Genomic DNA, 19629 nt, shown 5'->3' on the forward strand with positions numbered 1-19629 from the left:
ATTCCAAGCATAATGTTTGAAGGAAACCAGGCACTGCTCATCACCTGCAGAGTACCATCCCAATAGTAAAAGCAGCAGGGACCGAGGGACTCGTCAGAGTAGAAGAAAAGCTCAATGCACTAAAATATTGTCCAGAGCATTCAGAACCTCAGACTGGGCAGAAGGCTCACCTTCCAATAGGACAATGACCCTAAGCACACAGCAAGAGTGGCTTATAGACAACTCTGTGAATGTCCTTGAGTGGCCCAGCCAGATATTTCTGGAGAAACCTGAAAATGTGCATCTGCCCTCATCCAACCTGACAGATCTAGAGAGGTGAAGACGTGAGGTGAAGAATGGCAGATAATTGCCAAATGCTGATGATCAAAGCTTGTGGCATCAAACAAAAAAGACTTGAGACTGTAAAGGTGCTTCAGCAAAATATTTAGTTAAGGGTATGAATACTTATTTCAATGTATTTATTTTTTATTTTTAATAAATTTACAAAGTTGTGACAATTCTGTTTTTGCTTTGTCATTATGAAGTATGAATTCATTATGTCATTATGAAGTATGGAGTGTAGATTGATGTGGAAAAAAGTAATTTAAAGCAGTTTAACACAAGGCAACAACAAAAATTTGAAAAAAAAAAAAAAAATGAAGGGGTATGAATACTTTCACAAGGCACTGTGTGTGTATACATATATATCACCTTAACATAAATAGGTTATTTGCCATTTAAGTGAAATAACTGGACATAAACATAGGGGCCTGATAAAAATGCTAATTTTAGAAGAAAATTTCTTCTAAAACGGCACTTAGGCTTTTGCATCTATACTCTTCATATATATAATTTTGTATAAAAGTTGATCAAAACCAAAGTTTGGGATCAGTACATTTTTTAAAAATGGTTTCTCTTATGCTCACTAGGCTGCATTTATTTGATCAAAATACAGTAAAAACTGTAATATTGTGAAATATATTATTACAAATTAAAATAACTGTTTTATAATTTAATATATTTTAATATAATAATATATTTAATATATTAGGAGAAAATGCATAATTTATTCCTGTGACTGCAAACCTGAATGTTCAGCAGCCATTACTCCAGTCTTCAGTGTCACATGATCCTCCAGAAATCATTCTAATATACTAATTTGCTCAAAATTTTTTTATTCTCAATGCTGAAAAAAAAGTTCTTGCTTTATTATTTTTGTGGAAACCATAATTTCTCAGGATTATGTGATGATAGAATGCTCAAAAGAACAGCATTTATTTGAAATAGAAATTGAATGTAACTGTCACTTTTGATCTTACTGAGCCCAAAATTTAGAACAGTAATGTATGATGATTAAGTCAACTTAAAAAAAATGTACCCCATTAATGTGTTATTTCCTGTTTAGTGACACAAATTGTATACAAACCTTCTCTAGTGGGCAGTGCATGCTCTCTCTGAGGAAGGGCAGTAGGTTGGGTCGGTCATACTCAGCATACAAACTGATCTGCCTCTCATGGTACTTCTGCCCCTTATGATGGTCCCGCTTAAACAGCTTATGCAAATACTGAGGAGAAACAGGCAAAAAGCAAGTAACACATCCGATGTTAATACAGCTGGACCCCTCAGACACATCTGTATGATTTAAACAGCTCATATTCAACATACCACATGTAACAGCTCAGGTCTGTCTTTTAATTCCTCCACCACTTTGTCCATCTGTGGGAGAGAAGCACACAGATGTTCATCTGTACAGAGTTAGGAGGGTTTAATCAGAAGACTGAGGCCACTGCACTGAACTCACCGATATTTTATCATCATTATCCAGCAGCATGTCAACAGCTTTCTAAAAAAAAAAAAGAGAACAAAGAGGCGGACATATCCTTCAGACACATCTCTCTGACTATAAATCACACTGTTCCAAAGTCATCTATAATATATATCATCAGCAAAACAATCCATAACTTCCTGAACTTATGCACTTGACAAGTTTCTTGCATTAAATTCGAAAACAAAGGTCCTCAGTATTGCCAAAGGAATAAAATAGATGTTTTACCTCTTTGTCGAAATCCATGAGCAAGACAATCTTGTCCTTGATGGCGGAGAATAGGTTGTGTTTGTGAATGAGTTGGTAAACATCTTTGTGTCTCAGTTTCAGGTAGATCTCCAGAGCACGATCATAACGCTGATCATATGTGTAGCTGCATACACACATATAAGATCAGTCTAACTTGTGCAGAGCTGCTTTTAAAATGATTTTACAAGCTTTTCATTTATTGATGAATTGGCAGCATTCACTCACAGTTCGGCCAGTGTGGTGAGAAGCATGCTGTTGGTGGGGTCCTTCTTCAGGTGTTCATTCACTGCCTGAACTATAGCCATGTTGTTATACAGCTCTCCTGGCCACTCACGAATCAGTGTGGCAAAACCCTGTGTGAAGAACAACAAAAGGATTTTCCTTCTTCCGTAAAGTTTGTTGTTGTAATAGGTTACCATCTTGTTCACGCAAGTGAAAAAACTATTTAATGGAAAACACATACCTCATAGTCAGTCTTGAGGAACTCGTGAAGTATCATCTCATAAATTGCTGGTCGAAGACGAAGGTCTCCTCTTGGTAAGTACTGACTGATGGCCTGGGAGGAAGTAGAATGGAGTGGGTAGTTAACAAATAGCATTTGTGCAATGCAAAAATGAAAGATATTAGGTTAAACTGATATTTTTGATGAATTATTATTTCTGTAATATTTTAAAATATATGTGCCCCTGGACCACAGACCAGTCATAAGTAGCACGGGTATATTTGTAGCGATAGCCAACAATACATTGTATGGGTCAAAATAATCAATTGTTATTTTATGCCAAAAATCATTAGGATATTAAGTAAAGATCATGTTGCATAAAGATATTTTGTAAATTTCCTACCGTACATATATGTCAAAACTTAATTTTTGATTAGTAATATGCATTGCTACGGACTTCATTTGGACAATTTTAAAGGTGATTTTCTCAATTTGTTTGATGTTTTTGCACCCTCAGATTCCAGATTCTCAAATAGTTGATCTTGGCCAAATATTGTCAATATTGTTGTCCAACAAACCATACATCAATGGAAAGCTTATTTATTCAGCTTTCAGATGATGTATAAATCTCAATTTCAAAAAATCTACCCTTATGGTGACTGGTTTTGTGGTCCAGGGTCACATATACATATATATATATATATATATATTAAAATGTTACTCATTTCTCACAACACAAAAGTGTTCATTAATAATAATAATAAAAAGCGTGATATTATTAATATATTATCACAACATAATCATAATAAAGATCACACTAAAATTCTTGACAAAAACAATAAAAAATATTGACATGATAATTTATCAATGCTTAATAAAATTAAGTTCTGTTTTAATATATTATTCATATGTTTCATATATTCTACATAAAACATTTTGTTAATTAATAAAATCATTTTATTACAGTTTTTCTCAGTCGCTTTGGTGCATTTCTCGAATCATCCTTAATATTTGCAAAGTATGTGCATTTCTCAAAACAATTTGTACAATCAGCACCACAAAATGGATTACCTGCAAAAGTCTCTAACTTACTCAAAATCTTTAGTTCATCTCTCAAAAGTAAGTATTTTTGTCAGTGAACATATCAGTGCTGTCAAAATGAAAAGTCTTAGTCATGTTGTCAATATAACAGTGCACTCTGTTAGTATTACCTGATGTAAACAATGGCAACAGTTTGGATGACAGTCACTGTAATGAAATGCAGAAGGCTGCACTTCTTCTGTATGCCATATATCCATTTCAAAAGTACAAATTTACACATTACTGTATGTGGGATATTGATTGAAAGAGACTGGATAGGATTCACAGTTACACTTGAGCTATTTCAGAAAACTGGTTTATCATTGGTTGATCTACATTCTCTTTATTAGTGAAAGTCAAGATTCACTTGCACAATTCTTGGCAAATTTTTTTAAAAAAAAGTCTAATAGAAATGTGTAGAAAATATGCTTGACAGTTTATGACAACTAGATCAACCACTCTGCTTTTATTGACTTAAACGATGAACTAATGACTAGATGTTTTGAGGGGTAAGACTATTGCACAGAGAACTATATAATACATTTTGAGCAATATGACATTAGCCACTGATAATGTAGGAAACAACAGACAAATGTACATAATCAATTGCATGAATGTACCAAAGCAATCGCAACTTGTTCAAAAGAATGAGAAACTGCTTTTATGATGTGCACAAGTGACTAGATGATGTGGAGGTTTGAACAAGTAGTTTTGAGAATTTCATTTCTGATCTGAGAAATGCACCAAAGCGACTGAGAAAAACTAATAATAAAAACATTTGATTAATTTCTCAGAACTTTGTCTAAGTTATAATAATATATATTGTATAAATTATAATAACAACAACAACAAAAATAATAACATCACACTGACTTATTACTATTATGAATAACAATTATTCTTAATAATAATAATAACAATAATAAGTATCCTCATTAATATTATACTATTATTTACTATAAAACACAGATAATTATTATTTAAAAAAAAATACAAATTCTGCAGACTTGCTTTCAACTGTCCAATGGTTTTAAACCTGTACACTTCATTCTCCCAGAGATCCATGTTCTTTCCAAGCACTTTTTGACACTTTCTGTCAATAAGGAATACAGAGAGAAAAATGGGGCATATATTAAGGCATCCATCCATATTTTAAACGGTTAACAGGTCAATAAATCAGAAGGTTGATGTCCTGAACCTGGCAGCTGCATCATAATCTCCTCTCTCCACCAGATGATTGATGTACGCCATTCCAATTTTCTATTCACAGAGCACAGACAGGAAGCAGCCACACTGTGAGTCCAGGTTATTATCTGAGAGACTAGCTTTCTGCACATTAAATAACATCATTCATTTGTTTTCACCTGTACATCATGCCGTTTAATGTTTTTGAAGCTGATCTCTGCAGCCATCAGTGCTTCCTGTAACAAAAATCCAAATCAAAACAGAAATCATCAAGTACAGCTCAAATTTTTAAATGCTATGATATAACTGCTAAACACTTACTTCATATTTCTTCTTCTCCAGAAGCCAGTCGATGTGGTCATCCTGGTCTCTTTCTTTAGCCACTACAATGTCTTTGGGGCTGATGATGTAGAATAGAGGCTCTCCCTCAGAGTGTTCTGGAATGGCAACACAGATGATTCAAAGATTTAAAATGATGACTATATCATCAAAATGGGAATTTAACTGATTAGACTGATTAGGGTTTTGGGTGATTTGTATCCCTCTGCATTATTATGGCATTCCAGCTGTTCATTCATTCTGTCTTCATCATACCGAGCCTGTAGTCCCTGCACTGGTTCTCCTGGAAGTTGCGTACAGTGAGAGCGTCTGATGAGATCTCCTCACAGCCCTCGGGTAACGGCTGGATGATGTCTAAACGAGGCCGTGTTCTGAACTCCTCCTCCTGTGGCAAACAGTTATATTTATTAATAAGTAAATTTTATGCTTACAGCAATACAAAACAAAATGTTTCAAATAAGATACTTTGTTTTTATGATTCTCAACATTTTTGCCTCTGAGGCTCTCTGTTGCCAAAGACTTTTTTGATATTTCTGGTACTTCTGATGCAGTGACAAAGCTGATTTTTTCCAAACTTTTTTGTTTACAGAAAGTAAATACATTAAAATAATTTAAATAATAATTCAATAATTGGTAACACTTTACTTAAAGCCTTTATGTACAATTAACCATTTACATTATAAATGGTTATTAAAAGGATTATAATGCATTATAATTATTCATAATGCATTGCAATACATTATATCTTGTCGTAAATAATTACAACCGAATTTAAAATGCATAGTGTAACAATGATTGATAAGTATTATAATGTATTAACTGTGGTTACAATTATTCATGAGATTTTACAATGCATTTTAAGGTGCATTGCAAGGCATAATTAATGCATTAAAAGTACTTTTATAATGCATTGTGCATAAAGGCTTTAAGTAAAGTGTTACCCAATAATTATACATTTATGTGACTTTTATAGTAGTTTGTGATAACTGGATTTATTTTTTTATATATATTTTGTACTCACAAACAATAATTTCTACCCAATAAAATCTTTGACATAACTTTTTTAGAAATGTAATTATTTGTTATAAAGGTGTGTATACATAAATTCATACATATTACAAAAGATTTCCATGACTTTGTTTTTCTATGACTTTTTAAGATTTTATTAATTTCCATACTTTTCTGTTATATATCCAGGTTTTCCAAGACAATGAGAATCCTGGTTCTTAAATAAACTGCCAGTTGCGAGGAAATGAATTAAAATGAACATGTTGTCAGCGTATAGCTTGCTTTGTCTCATTTGAATTTATTTCAAGTCATCTTGCAGCTCCCTTGGACATGTCATGAGGCCCCTGATCTTAGCTCTGGTGAGTGTGTGTAATATTACCATGTGCTCAGAGTTCTCCTTGACATAGTACAGAGTGACCAGCTGATCTGCCAAAGGTGCCAGTCCACTAATGAAGAACTCGGTCTCAAATGCTGACACTGAAAGAAAAAAGTTATGTTTTGTACATCTTAAGAGATAATAAAAGATAAGGTTTTCATTTTTGGGTGAACTGTCCATTTAAATTGAATTATGTTACATCACATGTTCTGATTATGTGTCTGACTGTAATTAGCTCAGTACCAATCTCAACGTAGCGACTGGGTAGATCTCTCATTTCTGTTGGATCACGCTCTTTAACAACACATATCTGAGAAAAACAAATGTACCAAACAACGTTATTCAAATAAGAATACATATGTGACCCTGGACCACAAAACCAGTCTTAAGTGGCACAGGTATTATTGTAGCAATAGCCAAAAATGCATTATATGGGTCAAAAAAAAAGTATGTCAAAAATCATTAGAATATTAAGTAAAGATCATGTTCCATGAAGATATTTTGTAAAATTCCTACCGTAAATATATCAAAACTTAATTTTTTAATAGTAATATGCATTGCTAAGAACTTCATTTGGACATTTTCTCAATATTTAGATTTTTTTTGCACCCTCAGATTCCAGATTTTCAAATAGTTGTATCTTGGCCACATAGTGTCCTATCCTAACAAACCATACATCAATGTAAAGCTTATTTATTCAGCTTTCAGATGATGTATACATATCAATTTCGAAAAATTGACCCTTATTGACTGGTTTTGTGGTCCATGGTCACATATTTTTAGAAATGAGCTTCCCTAGTTATTAAAACACTTGATCTGCAGTTGTACTGAACACACACCTTAACAGAAGAGCCCCAGCCGATGATTAGCGTGGTGTTGTCTTTCCAGCACAGACTGCAAGGGTACATATCCGGCCTAAGATTGGTGTTGTCCCGCAACACGTTAGTGATGCGTTGCTTACTGCTGATGTCATAAATTTTCACACCCTAAAACACATCAACTACAGTTTAGATCAAATCATTATTAGTAAGGCATCTTAATTAACATGTCCAGTGTGTCTAAATCTGATTGTACCACATTGTTTGCCCAGGCAATGAGGTTGGCTCTCCATTTCACATTGGTGATGTTTCCCTCTCCTTCATGGAGAACAGAGGTCTTCCAACGGTTCAGCCAGTTCCTCTCATAAAGCAAAATCTATAGGACATATTTCATTAATTTAACATTAGTGAGCATTTGCTGACAGAGATTCACCAACACAAAACAGAATAGGCCACAGTGTTTGCATTACAACACCAGAGGGCAGTAGAATACAGAGCATAAATAGGTACAACACAAGAAAGTCAGTGACTACATGTGTCTTTTAATTCTGATTTGAGAATATTTGTATTGTTTTCATTGTTTGCTTTTACTCTTGAAAAAGAAAAATATATAGAACAACAGTCACTAGGGTGGTACCCTTTTAAAAGTTATTCATATATACTACCGCTCCAACTTTTTGGGCCAGTGAGGTTTTTTTATGTTTTTAAAAGATGTCTCTTCACCACGGCTATATTTATTTGGGTAAAAACCATTAAAATTATGACAATTTAAAATAGCTGTTGATGTCATTATTACTATGATGATAAGGCTGAATTTTCAGCAGCCATTTCTCAAGTCTTACATCTAGTGTTACATGATCTATAGAATGCTGATTTGGTGTTCAAAAAAGGTATGATAATAATTAGAAATGTCGAAAACAGTTGTGGTGCTTAATATTTTTGTGGAAACTGTGATACTGTATTTTTTTTTTCATGATTCTTTGATTAAAAAGAACGTTCAAACAAAACAGTGTTTATTTGAAATAGAAGTGTTCTGTAGCATTATATGTCTTTACTGTCACTATTGATGAATTTAATGCACCTTTGCTAAATAAAACTATTAATTTCTCAAAAAGAAAGAAAGAATCCTACTGACCCCTAAACCTTTGAATGGTAACATATATTTAAGGTACTAATATGCACCACCTTTTAGGGTTAAATTCAGTACAAAGATAAGCCTTTTGAATGGGTTGGGTTAGGCTGCCCCAGTGGCTTTTTTTTTTTTTTGGTCTAATATGGTACAATTATTATTAGTAGTAGTATTTTTTTGTTGCTAATACTGCAGTAAGTATTGGATTGGATCAGTGTGTTAGGTAGATTCATTGGCCTTTTCATGGTGTTTATGTCACATTCAGGCAGAAATTCAATAAAAATCATTTTACAAGCAGTATCAAAATACATTTTAGAAAAAGGCAACATTCGGTTCAACCTTTAGATAATGGGACATTTATAAAGTCACTTACGCAGGTACGCAGTACAACACAATTGAAAAGCACATGAGAGAAGATGATACTGTATTGACATCTCATGAACTGACAAGAGAAGAGACTCAAACAACAGAATTTCTTCAAAAAGGTATTTAATGCTTTGGTTTACTCTGATAAGTCGGATATTATTTGGTGAAAAACAACATTTTCTGAGGGGTTCGTGCGATAATAATCACACGCACAAAGCGGCAACGCACTTGATGGATAACCTTGAATCGAAAGTGTCAAAAATGCCACACACAATCACCACACAGCCAACCTGACCTGACTGCAGAGAAAGTGACTGAAAGGAAAGACGGTTCAATGTCGCTTTTCTACACTTTTGGCTATGTTAACAGATCACAGCGCAGCACTAGGAGATGACACTCCAAGAGCCGAGCAGACGGAATTGAATTGCCTTTGACAAGATGCGTCTTCAGTGGAAGCCGTATTGATTTTCATGGCAGGGCTGCATTATGGGGACCTTAAGCCAGGGAGAGAGAAGGAAACAAGCAGAAGCGGGAGGAAAATGCAGAGGACTTGGCCACCATGGCACACAATGGACGCCGTTAATTTCTTCTGATAAGCACAATGCAGTAACAGCGTGAAGCCATTTTATGAGAATCAATCATGGCACAGAGGATAACAATCTATGATTTACAGAAACTGAGAAGACTCTATTTGAGTGGTTCAAGATTTGTATGTCTCAACAAAATCTCTAACGGTCCACTTTACAAAGAACCAGTGGCATTTATTCAAATTCGCTTCGCAATTGAAGTTTTTTTCCAGCCACAAGATGTCTGATCAGTGCATGCAAACAGATCAACTACTTCTGAGTGCTTTTACGACAGACACAAACCCTGTTTTCATTTCTATAGATGTACAGAGTCTGGAATGTATCGGACTGTGGCATCTTCAGTTGGTAGCATTGTGTCCTTTGAAAAATGAGCGTATTTGTTTAGTCCATAAGCCAAAGAGTGTTCTACATGTTGCAAACACTATGGCACTCTATGTAATGACAGTTATTTATTGCGCAAGAAGAAACAACATCTCTCTAGTGAACAACACTTTGGAGAAAATGGACCACTCTCTCTCTCCTTGATGTTGACCCCAGTCTAAGGCCAAGACGGTAAGAACGTTTCATGCCAAAAAGCTTCAGTTTGAGTCCCCACTATACACGGCACTCAACATGACAAAAAATGATTCCATTCAAATAATTTAGCTTAACCCTCAGTGTCGAAACCTCAAGAGCATCAACTGATGGAGACCACAAAATATATGTTTAGACCTCAGGTATGAATGTGGCTTTTGTTTTTATTTTAAGGCATTCAAACCACATTAACAGAGACACTTCCTTTTGAAAATTCAGTGGTTGATGAATGTGTTTTTTTCAATAAATGATTCTTATATTTTTGCAAGAAGCCTGCAACCAATCTTAAAGCTTAGGGTTGTTAAGATTTTATGTTTTTAAGAGAAATCTCACCAAGACTGCATTTATTTGATAAAAATACAGTATTTAAAAAAAAATGCAATTTATACTTGTACATATTTAGTCTTGTCACGTGATGAGAAATCATAATATGCCGATCTGCTGTTCAAGAAAGAATTCTAATTAATATTAATGTTGAATTGAAAACTGTTGTGCTGCTTTATATTTTTGTGGAAACCATGATGCTTTTTTTCAGGAGTTCAAAATAACAGCACTTATTTGAAAAATAAATCTTTTGTAACATTATAAATGTCTTTACTGTCACTTTTGATCAATTTAATGCATCCTGGCTGAATAAAAGTATCTGTCTTAATAAAAAAATTACTGACCCTGAACTTTTGAATCGTAATGTAGTCACATACTGATTCAAACCTAAAATGACATGCACGAGTCAGTGCCAAACAAATGTGCTTTTGTTTCCTTTTGTGCTAGTAAATAATGACAGTGAAATAGGAGACAGGAAATGTTTGGGAAGAAAGAGAGAGAAAATGTAATCAGACCATGATTCTAACTGGATTTGAACCTGCATCTCCCACATGAGCACCAAGGCTCAAAATTTCTAGAACACTTGTTCTAACCACTAAACGTGGGATTGGGACCCAATGCAGACCTGATATCAGCTTTTAGCATCTTCTGAGTCAAAATATGAGAGTTGCCAAACAAATGCGTTTTTTTTGTTAAAAGTAGAGAGGAACTAATTGGACAATGAGTGCAATGAGATCTGGAAATAACATAGACAAGTTTTGAAACTGCGCCTTTAACACTCACAGTGTGAGTTTTGAGTCCCAGGTGATTGTGAAACTGGACTTACCTTATTTCCTCCAGTCACAAACTGTTTATTGTTGGATTTGCTGAACTGAGGGTGTAGCGCCACGACCTGGAATTGAACAAGAGACTTCGGTTCAGTTTACGGCAACACCTGAGTTAATATCAATGTCCACTCCAGTATTTCTAAAGCCATATAGTGCCTCAGAGGGGGTTAGACTACAGCCAGTCTGAAACATGTTCAATAAAGTGCTTTTAAACCCAGGAAAAGTTAAAGGATTGATCCTCACAGTCCAATACACAAAAGTATCGATACAAGAAGATGACAGCACCTGGCTCTCTTTAATGTGTGCCATAGGTGACATCACTCATGCTCAACAAACAGGCGGCTCATGCATGATATGAAATGCCCTAGAGAAATCAATTAAGACTAGTAGCAGGCTGAAATTACATTGTTTTCGAGAATTATCAATGTTTGCTGTGACGGGAAATCGAAATCAAAGGGCTATTTCCCATCAGGCAGCAAAAACATTGCCGGGGGACCGACGACTTGCATTAACGGCAATAAGTTACCTTGATGGGACAGTCAAAGTTTTCATGGAAGCCCTCCCTAGTGTACAGGCCAACCACTTGCACCTGGAAAAGATGAGAGAGAGAAATGGAGAAAGAGACACAGAGATGTCTTTTTAAGGTAAAATCACTGTGGTCCAGAGATGGGCTCTGCGATAACAGTTGACTTGGGCAAAGCATCAGACCATCCAGTGGGCTAGTTAACCATCTGCCAGACTCCCAATTAGTGGAAAGGTCAACTCTTTCTGCCCTCGCACGCCTTTATGCTACTGACTTAATCACTAGCGGTGCTGCAGTCCCCGACGGCTACAAACAAGCATTAACACAACATTTCACATACACCTGTCTGTATAAAACAAGAGGAAACTAAAAAATGAGTGCGAGGTCTCAAAAAAAGTACAACTCCATTGAAAAGTAAAGCATCCTCTTGCATTTAAGATGATGGTGGGGGAGGGAAACTACTGACTTCAAATTGTTCCTGTTTTTCTGGTCAGACGACAAGCTTAGCTATTCTGAAAATCGTCTATTTTAAAGTGCAGGTTTCTACTTTTTGGAAAAACCTAAATAAAATACTCTTCCTCTTAAGAAATGTGTCATATATTGTATAACATCAATAGCAAAACAGCTGGTAAGTGTAGTTGAGATTAACAGTGAGCAAACAAATGCCTCGATATCAAATAGTTTAAATTTAATAATTAATAATAGTTTAATCATTTAACAGTTTAACATACGATAAAATAAAATAAACTCAAGTATACTTTTCTAGTGACACAGTTTAGACAGTCTAGGAGCAAATTAAAAAGTATATTATAAATATGTATTAATTATGAGGCACACACCAATCTATCACAAGTTTGTTGAAGGCTACCTAATCCTAAATGTTCCATTTATTTACTAAAGACATTATGAAATGTCTTATCTTGGTAACTACTGATTTTAAATAGTTAAATTTAAATTTAATTGTTAAATTGTTTATGTTATGTATAAAGTGCAGTTTCTACTTTTTGGAAAAACCTAATAATGAAAAAAATAACGCTTAAAAAAATCTTACATGTCACATTTTGCCAAACAACGGTAGAAACGCATTCGGTAAGATAGGATTAACAGTGCAGAGGAGCAAACAATGGCCTCTATATTGATTTTAATTGGTGTAGGTGCGACAAGATCTCGCCTCTGCCATAGTAACAGGGATAGACGTGGTCTATCATGCCACAGATCAGCCTGAGAAAGCCACACAAGGTGCTGATGATTAGCCTCCGTGGACTGATAACAGCCAGCTCGTGATCAATGAGCAGATAGATGGAGAAATCACAGAAGGAGCGAGGAGGAGAGCAGTTCTTTTTTAAAACACATTTTAAAATGGACCAAATGTGTGCATGCTGTTTCTGCAGGTGTCAGAGTTGATGGAGTCGGTATTGAGTGGGAAGACAGGCACTGCATCATATCTTGCAAACAGAGAAAGATATGAAAACTCAAGTAAACAACTCCTTAGACTCTCATGGTGAAATTCACTAAGAATGAATTGTGCAATGCTGATGGCGTTGTTTATTTGCGCATGCTGTGGATTTTGCACCCGATTTGCTAAATAAACCTGCAAATCAGGAAATGGCATAAACACACCCCAAGAATTAGTGCTGATTGTGTATTGCATGATGCAAATATCCATTTTGCAGGCTAGTTATGAGTGCTGGGCTGTGGAAGATGCAGCAGACTACCGCAACCTCACATACTTTGCTGGGACTGTATAAAATCACTCCACCATTGTGATACAGACACCTGAACATGCTCTTTAAAATGTCAATAGTTCACTAGTCTTTTTATGTATGGTCCCTTTAATCATTTTATCATTTTAACGAATTCATTAATTTCTTCAATTTTTTTTAATTGTTTTTATTATTTTTATTTTTTATTTATTTATTTTTTATGACTACAATTTCTATTCATTTAAAGCACTTTGAATTACCATTCTAATGAAATCTAAATATAGATAAATAAAATATATTTTGGTAACACTTTATTTTAGGGTCTCTTAACTACAGCAGTTGCGTATTAGCATGCATATTACTAGAATATTATCCATTTATTAGTAGTAATTAAGCACATATTAATGCCTTATTCTACATGACCTTATTCTACATCCCTAATCCTACCCAATACCTAAACTTAAAGTGCCCCTATTATGGGTAATGAAAGGTTCATATTTTGGTTTTGGGAGTCCCTAACAACAGATTGACATGCATGTAAGGTCAAAAAAAACTTCCTTGTCTTATAGTATGCATTTATTTTTACTTACTTGCTCAACGACTCCCAAACGATTCGCTCAATGATTCATTTTTCCAAACCCCCCCTTTGCGTGACGCTAATCTGCGGTGATTGGTCCAATTGGTCTCATTTCCATTTCATCATGCCTGTAATGCCTGATAAAGCACGTTTGTGAGTGCAGTGCTGCTTTGTGTACAGCGTTACCGGGGAAACCGCTATTTTTACCACTCCAAAAGCTGCACCTAGTGGCAAATAATGAATTTGCACTTTCATTTAAACCAACACGAAAAGACCAACAAGTGGGCGGGCAATATGCTAATGTTTCATGTTGATGTCAAAATGAAACGGCTTGGGATTCGTTTTTAAAAACGACTCGTTTCATTATTCTACATCCCTAATCCTACCCAATACCTAAACTTAAAGTGCCCCTATTATGGGTAATGAAAGGTTCATATTTTGGTTTTGGGAGTCCCTAACAACAGATTGACATGCATGTAAGGTCAAAAAAAACTTCCTTGTCTTATAGTATGCATTTATTTTTACTTACTTGCTCAACGACTCCCAAACGATTCGCTCAATGATTCATTTTTCCAAATGTTTTCATTCACTTAGAGCTGTGTTACACACTGCATGAAAGGTAATTTTCAAAAATCCATAATAGGGGCACATAACAACTACCTTACTAACTAATAAACAGCAAATTAGGAATTTATTGAGGGATTTGTAGTTAATAGTGAATAAGTAATCCCTATTCTAAAGTGTTACCTATATTTTTAAAAATCATTATAACAAAGGTTTTTTTTTTTAATTCATTGCTTAATTTCCATGATTCTAATTTCAGACCAAACTAGCCAATTATATTTTAACAATTTGGCCGTAACTGGTTGTTGGTTGAAATCATAATTGAGCAGTTTATTCCTGAGAAACCTCTTAGACTAGCCTGATGCATAACATGATTTACAGAAGTAGGACTTGTTCTTGAATAATTTATATATTTTTTTGCCCTTGGATTTTAGAAGAAGGTACAGGAATAGTATTAATTGATAAGTCATTGCTCTCAGATTTTAGGAATAAATTGAGGGCTCGGATTTTGACTAAAGATGGGACTGTGGTCGGTTTATCATAAAGGGCTAATACAGGAAGTTAAAGAACAATTGGCGCTGAAGTGAATGAAGGGAATTCTCACCTTTCCATCTTCAGAGCAGATGCCAACATGATCGCCACTCTCATCCAAACTGATCTGGTTTATTTTCACTGGACTCTATGAGCATAGAAGAAAAAAGATGAAGGACAAAAGTAACATAAAAATATTATAATCAGACATAACCTAGCTCAAACATGGACATATCTATAACAATCACATTTCAGACTTACAATTTCAAACTTCTGTGTAACATTTCCTTGAATATCCAAAAGGTAAACCTTTCCAAAGTGTGTCCCAAGAGCCAGGAACTGAAAGCAACAGGAGACACAGACATGTCAGACACACAAGTCAAAACCACGGGACATCCTACACTTATACAGAGCTAAAAGCTGTGCAGGAGGTATTAAAAATTAGATTTACCAGGCATGGCTGTGAGGCCTCAGTGTTTGTGCGTGTATGTGAGAGTGTGTGTTTGTGTTTGTGTGTGTGCTTTCGGCTGGACCCTTCGAGGGCAAAAAGTGTGAAATTGCTGGAGGACAGGAAAGCCTATTTATCAGAGCGGCCCAGTGTGAAATAGCGTTTTTTCCCCGACATATCAAAACGCTTCAACATAATATATGCACCACAGGTCACACACCTCTGCCCTCCACACCAACACTCTGCCTGTCAGACTAATGCAATTACATTTCAGAGTTTAACGTATGAAAAACGTTAGCTATAATCTCATGTAAATTGCCAGTATCACCACCAACCAATTCAAACTTTATGTCATTAAAAAACTAAATTAATTAGATTTTGAAGGCTGTTTACTCCTAAATAGTGCATGCATTTCAATTTATTTGCAGGCGACATTGTGAAACGTTGTAACCTATTTAACTTCCTATTAATTTGTTAACTGACGCAAGATGTTCAAACAATTTAAAGAAACTGTAATTATATGCAAAGGTAATTAATAGGATAGTGCAAAGAGTTCTATGAAAGGTGGTTGGAAGGGAGGGGCTTATAACGAGGTCTAGGTGATGTCAGCAGAAAAGAAAAGTTGTTTCAGAGTCAGAGTATTATATATATATATATATATATATATATATATTATATAACTTAAGTATTATTAAGTTACAGTATTATACTTTCATTAAAGATTACAAACCATTTTTCCACTTTAGAATAACATGTGCTGATGAATGAGATAATACAATGATATAATGAGAGTGGGAATGTGTTTTAAGAAAAATTATACATTTTTAATGTTTATTTCAAAAAGTCACTCAGTAGTAGTGTTCTGAATATTAACTACATCTTCAAATAGCAGAACATTGTCACACTTTATTTTAAGGTCCAATTCTCACTGTTAATTAACTATTAGCTACGACTTTTGACTCAATAAACTCCTAATTACTGCTTAGTAAGGTACAGGTGCATCTCAATAAATTAGAATGTCGTGGAAAAGTTGTTTAGGTATTGGGTAGGATTAGGGAAGTAAAATATGGTCATGCAGAATATGTGCTTTATAAGTACTGATAAATAGACAATATGCATGCTAATAAGCAACTACTTAATAGTGAGAACTGGTTCCTATGCTAAAGTGTTACCCAGAACTTTTATTATAATTACATGTTGACATGGCATTCGGAAGATTAACACTTTTTCATTTGGATCAGTAGGTATAACAACTGTCCCAAAGCAGCGGGTTCTCTTTTTCTCATCAATAGGCTACTATTGTTTGATTATCTGATTGTTTGATATTTCCAATTAATTACCAATTTCATAGGTGCCTGGTGAATGAAATTAGTAAATTCCATGTGCTCCTTTTTATTACATAATTATTAGTTAATATTAAAAGTAGCATAAAGTTGATTTAGGATTTTATTAGCAACAGAAGAGCATCTGTTGTGCATGCGCTCTGCATTGTGTAACTAAAAGGTTAAACAAATAAAATGAAATCAGGCCACATAAGGGGACATTCAGTCCAGTCCGACCACCAACCTAAAATTAGTTTGACACCCCTGCAAATTTGGGTCTATTGCTCTGCCATCTGCAAACTGGCCCAGCTTTACAAAAGCATCCAGACACACTATAAAACACACACACAGAATGAGTCCAGCTCTGAAACTGAGGTTACCCTGCGTCTTAACGCATATACACACACACACCTGCTTACATGTGCACAGACCTTTCCCTGTCGCAGCACACCGAGCCGCCCCATGCTTCACTGCAGTCTATAATGAAATGCTTATATTTACAGGCACAGTCGAGCATGTCCAACAGAACCCCCCGCAATCTCCCCAAATAAAATCAGCCAAAAATAAATAAATAAAAGGCGTGGCCTCACCAGCCTCAGTGGCTCTTAAAGAGATTTATCAAAATGGAATTGCTGAAATGAAATTCGGATTCCTGGCACTTAAAGTATGAGGCAACATTAGGCAGGTGGGTCACTAGCGCGAGCGTGTTCTTGTGTGTCTAGGTGGTGAAATGCACATCGGAGCGCATGCATAAAAGACTACAGGGAAGAGACAGAAAGAGGGAAAGATAGAGATAGACAAAGTGAGAGAAGGTGAAAGAGTGAAAAAAGGGGGGACTCTCATTGGAAATTCAGCTTTTCAATGTCTCCTCTTCTTGCAAGCTTGCCTTTTTTGGAGAGATGGAAGAGGAGGAGGGGGGGGGAAGAAGTCCCCAGGGAAAAGCAGGAAAACAGGGGGGAAAAGAATAAAAATCAATAGCGGTTAATAAAACATCAGATGAGGAGACATAACTAGGTATGACTATTCCTCCACAGCGTCCGTGCATGAGTGAACCGGCTGCCATGACGATTAACCAGCCCACGTAGAATGTTCCACCAACAAAAATATCAAGCCCGGAAAAAAACGGAGAGAAGATATAGAAATCTAAAAGTAGAGGAAATAAACAGTAAATCAGCGAAAGGCTGGTGGCCTGTGAGCGTTGTGCGTAAGCACTTCTCTAAGAACATCCCTGAATTCAATGATAAACTGCCTTTAACTGAAAATTGAGTGTTTACTATTGTCATTTTGCATTAATGACACACTATTTTCCTAATTAATGCTGTACAGTTGCTTTGACACAATCTGTATTGTTAAAGGGGTCCTATTATGCTTTTTCATTTTTTTAACTTTAGTTAGTCTGTAATGTTGCTGTTTGAGCATAAAAAAGATCTGCAAAGTTACAAAGCTCAAAGTCCACTTCAAAAGGAGATATTTTAACAGAAATCACTTTTCAAAAACTACAACAAACGACTCGTTTGGACTACAATGCATATTTTCCGGGATTTGTGATATCACAAATACCGACGAATGGGACGAGACCTGGTTGAGCTGCACTAGAGAAGGCAACGAGTGTTATCACTATGTCGGAGACACGCTAGCTTTCCCAAGGCAGACGAACTTAGAGTGGTTACAATCATCCGGGTTTAAATCGCGCTCAAATTGATTTGATTTTGACTCAATATTTACACTGAAGCTCGCAGGCGGCTATGGTGAGGGGCGTGACATTTCCCGACCAGGCGCCGAGCGCTGCCAATCACAACACACACTGGCCCAGCTAACCAATCACAGCACATTTCGTATTTCAGAAGGCGGGCCTTCATTTGATACAGGAACTGTTCATGCCAGACTGAGGAGAGAGGTGTTGTCGCTATATAAATAAAGGTGACTTGACTTGACTTGACTTGACTAAGAAAAGTACGGTGTTGAGCAGACAAGTCAAAAATATTATATTCAGTACTATACAAGAGTGTAATAATAAAAATTAATAATAATAATAATAAACTGCTCCCAGAAATATCTGCATTTAAGAAAAAATATATGATTTTAGAATTTTACAATTAAAAAACAAGTTACAATTAAGTTTCTATTTCAATAATTTCTATTTCTGTACATTATTGAATACATCAACAACAACAAAAACTGTACTGTATATGCACATTGTCACGAATCCGGTCCGTGGCCTTCCGGCCAATTGCCACTAGAGGTCATTCTACCATTATATTGACTCTCACACTACACAGACTGTTACATGTCACCCCGGAAACATTGGCCAGGTATGGACACGGCAAGGATTTTGTTAGCCCTTAGACGGGGCCCGTGATCGCTAGAGAACTATGTTCGCGAAATTTTAGCCATAGCACACTATTCTGATCTACCAGACTGTCTTAATCAACCTCTACGATCTGAGCTTAAACGCGAGGGTCCGCGTTCGTCACTGAGTTGTTTTTTGGACTTTGCTTTGTTGACTGTTGGCTCTCTATTCACTGTGGGTATCGCGGAGGAACGCGACCCCGCACTCACTCGTGTAATGGCCCCCGCACTAGATTACACTCACAAAATGGCGGCGACAGATGAGCCTGATCGCAAAATAGCGGACACAACAGCGCCCCGTTATGTGAAAGTTGATCTTCATGAGTCAAGTCAAGTCACAGTTGATCGTCATGAATCAAGTCAAGTCACAGTTGATCGTCATGAATCAAGTCCAATCACAGTTGATCGTCGTGAGTCAAGTCAAGTCACAGCTGATCTTCCTGAGTCCAGTCAAGTCACAGTTGATCGTCATGAGGCAAGTCAAGTCACAGCTTATCTTCATGAA

The 19629-nt window shown here is 35.9% G+C and overlaps 1 protein-coding gene across 1 annotated transcript in view; it reads right to left on the reverse strand.

The window, feature by feature from the left end:
• The window catches only part of LOC107748298 (vacuolar protein sorting-associated protein 41 homolog), a 35570-nt gene that overhangs the window by 4880 nt on the left and 11061 nt on the right, over window positions 1-19629 (reverse strand). Inside the window, exons 4-22 of the mRNA XM_016563036.1 lie at window positions 15267-15344; window positions 15079-15153; window positions 11634-11696; window positions 11107-11172; window positions 7558-7677; window positions 7323-7469; window positions 6727-6793; window positions 6487-6584; window positions 5355-5484; window positions 5082-5197; window positions 4940-4996; window positions 4774-4835; window positions 4587-4668; window positions 2517-2609; window positions 2279-2406; window positions 2033-2177; window positions 1781-1822; window positions 1645-1695; window positions 1406-1543 (exon numbers count right to left, since the gene is read on the reverse strand). Coding sequence (XP_016418522.1) covers window positions 1406-1543; window positions 1645-1695; window positions 1781-1822; window positions 2033-2177; window positions 2279-2406; window positions 2517-2609; window positions 4587-4668; window positions 4774-4835; window positions 4940-4996; window positions 5082-5197; window positions 5355-5484; window positions 6487-6584; window positions 6727-6793; window positions 7323-7469; window positions 7558-7677; window positions 11107-11172; window positions 11634-11696; window positions 15079-15153; window positions 15267-15344 — 1758 coding nt within the window. The remainder of the gene's footprint in view (window positions 1-1405; window positions 1544-1644; window positions 1696-1780; window positions 1823-2032; window positions 2178-2278; window positions 2407-2516; window positions 2610-4586; window positions 4669-4773; window positions 4836-4939; window positions 4997-5081; window positions 5198-5354; window positions 5485-6486; window positions 6585-6726; window positions 6794-7322; window positions 7470-7557; window positions 7678-11106; window positions 11173-11633; window positions 11697-15078; window positions 15154-15266; window positions 15345-19629) is intronic.

This window comes from Sinocyclocheilus rhinocerous, unplaced genomic scaffold (assembly GCF_001515625.1).
Source record: "Sinocyclocheilus rhinocerous isolate Xijiao unplaced genomic scaffold, SAMN03320098_v1.1 scaffold1762, whole genome shotgun sequence".
In the NCBI taxonomy this organism is placed as follows: domain Eukaryota; kingdom Metazoa; phylum Chordata; class Actinopteri; order Cypriniformes; family Cyprinidae; genus Sinocyclocheilus; species Sinocyclocheilus rhinocerous.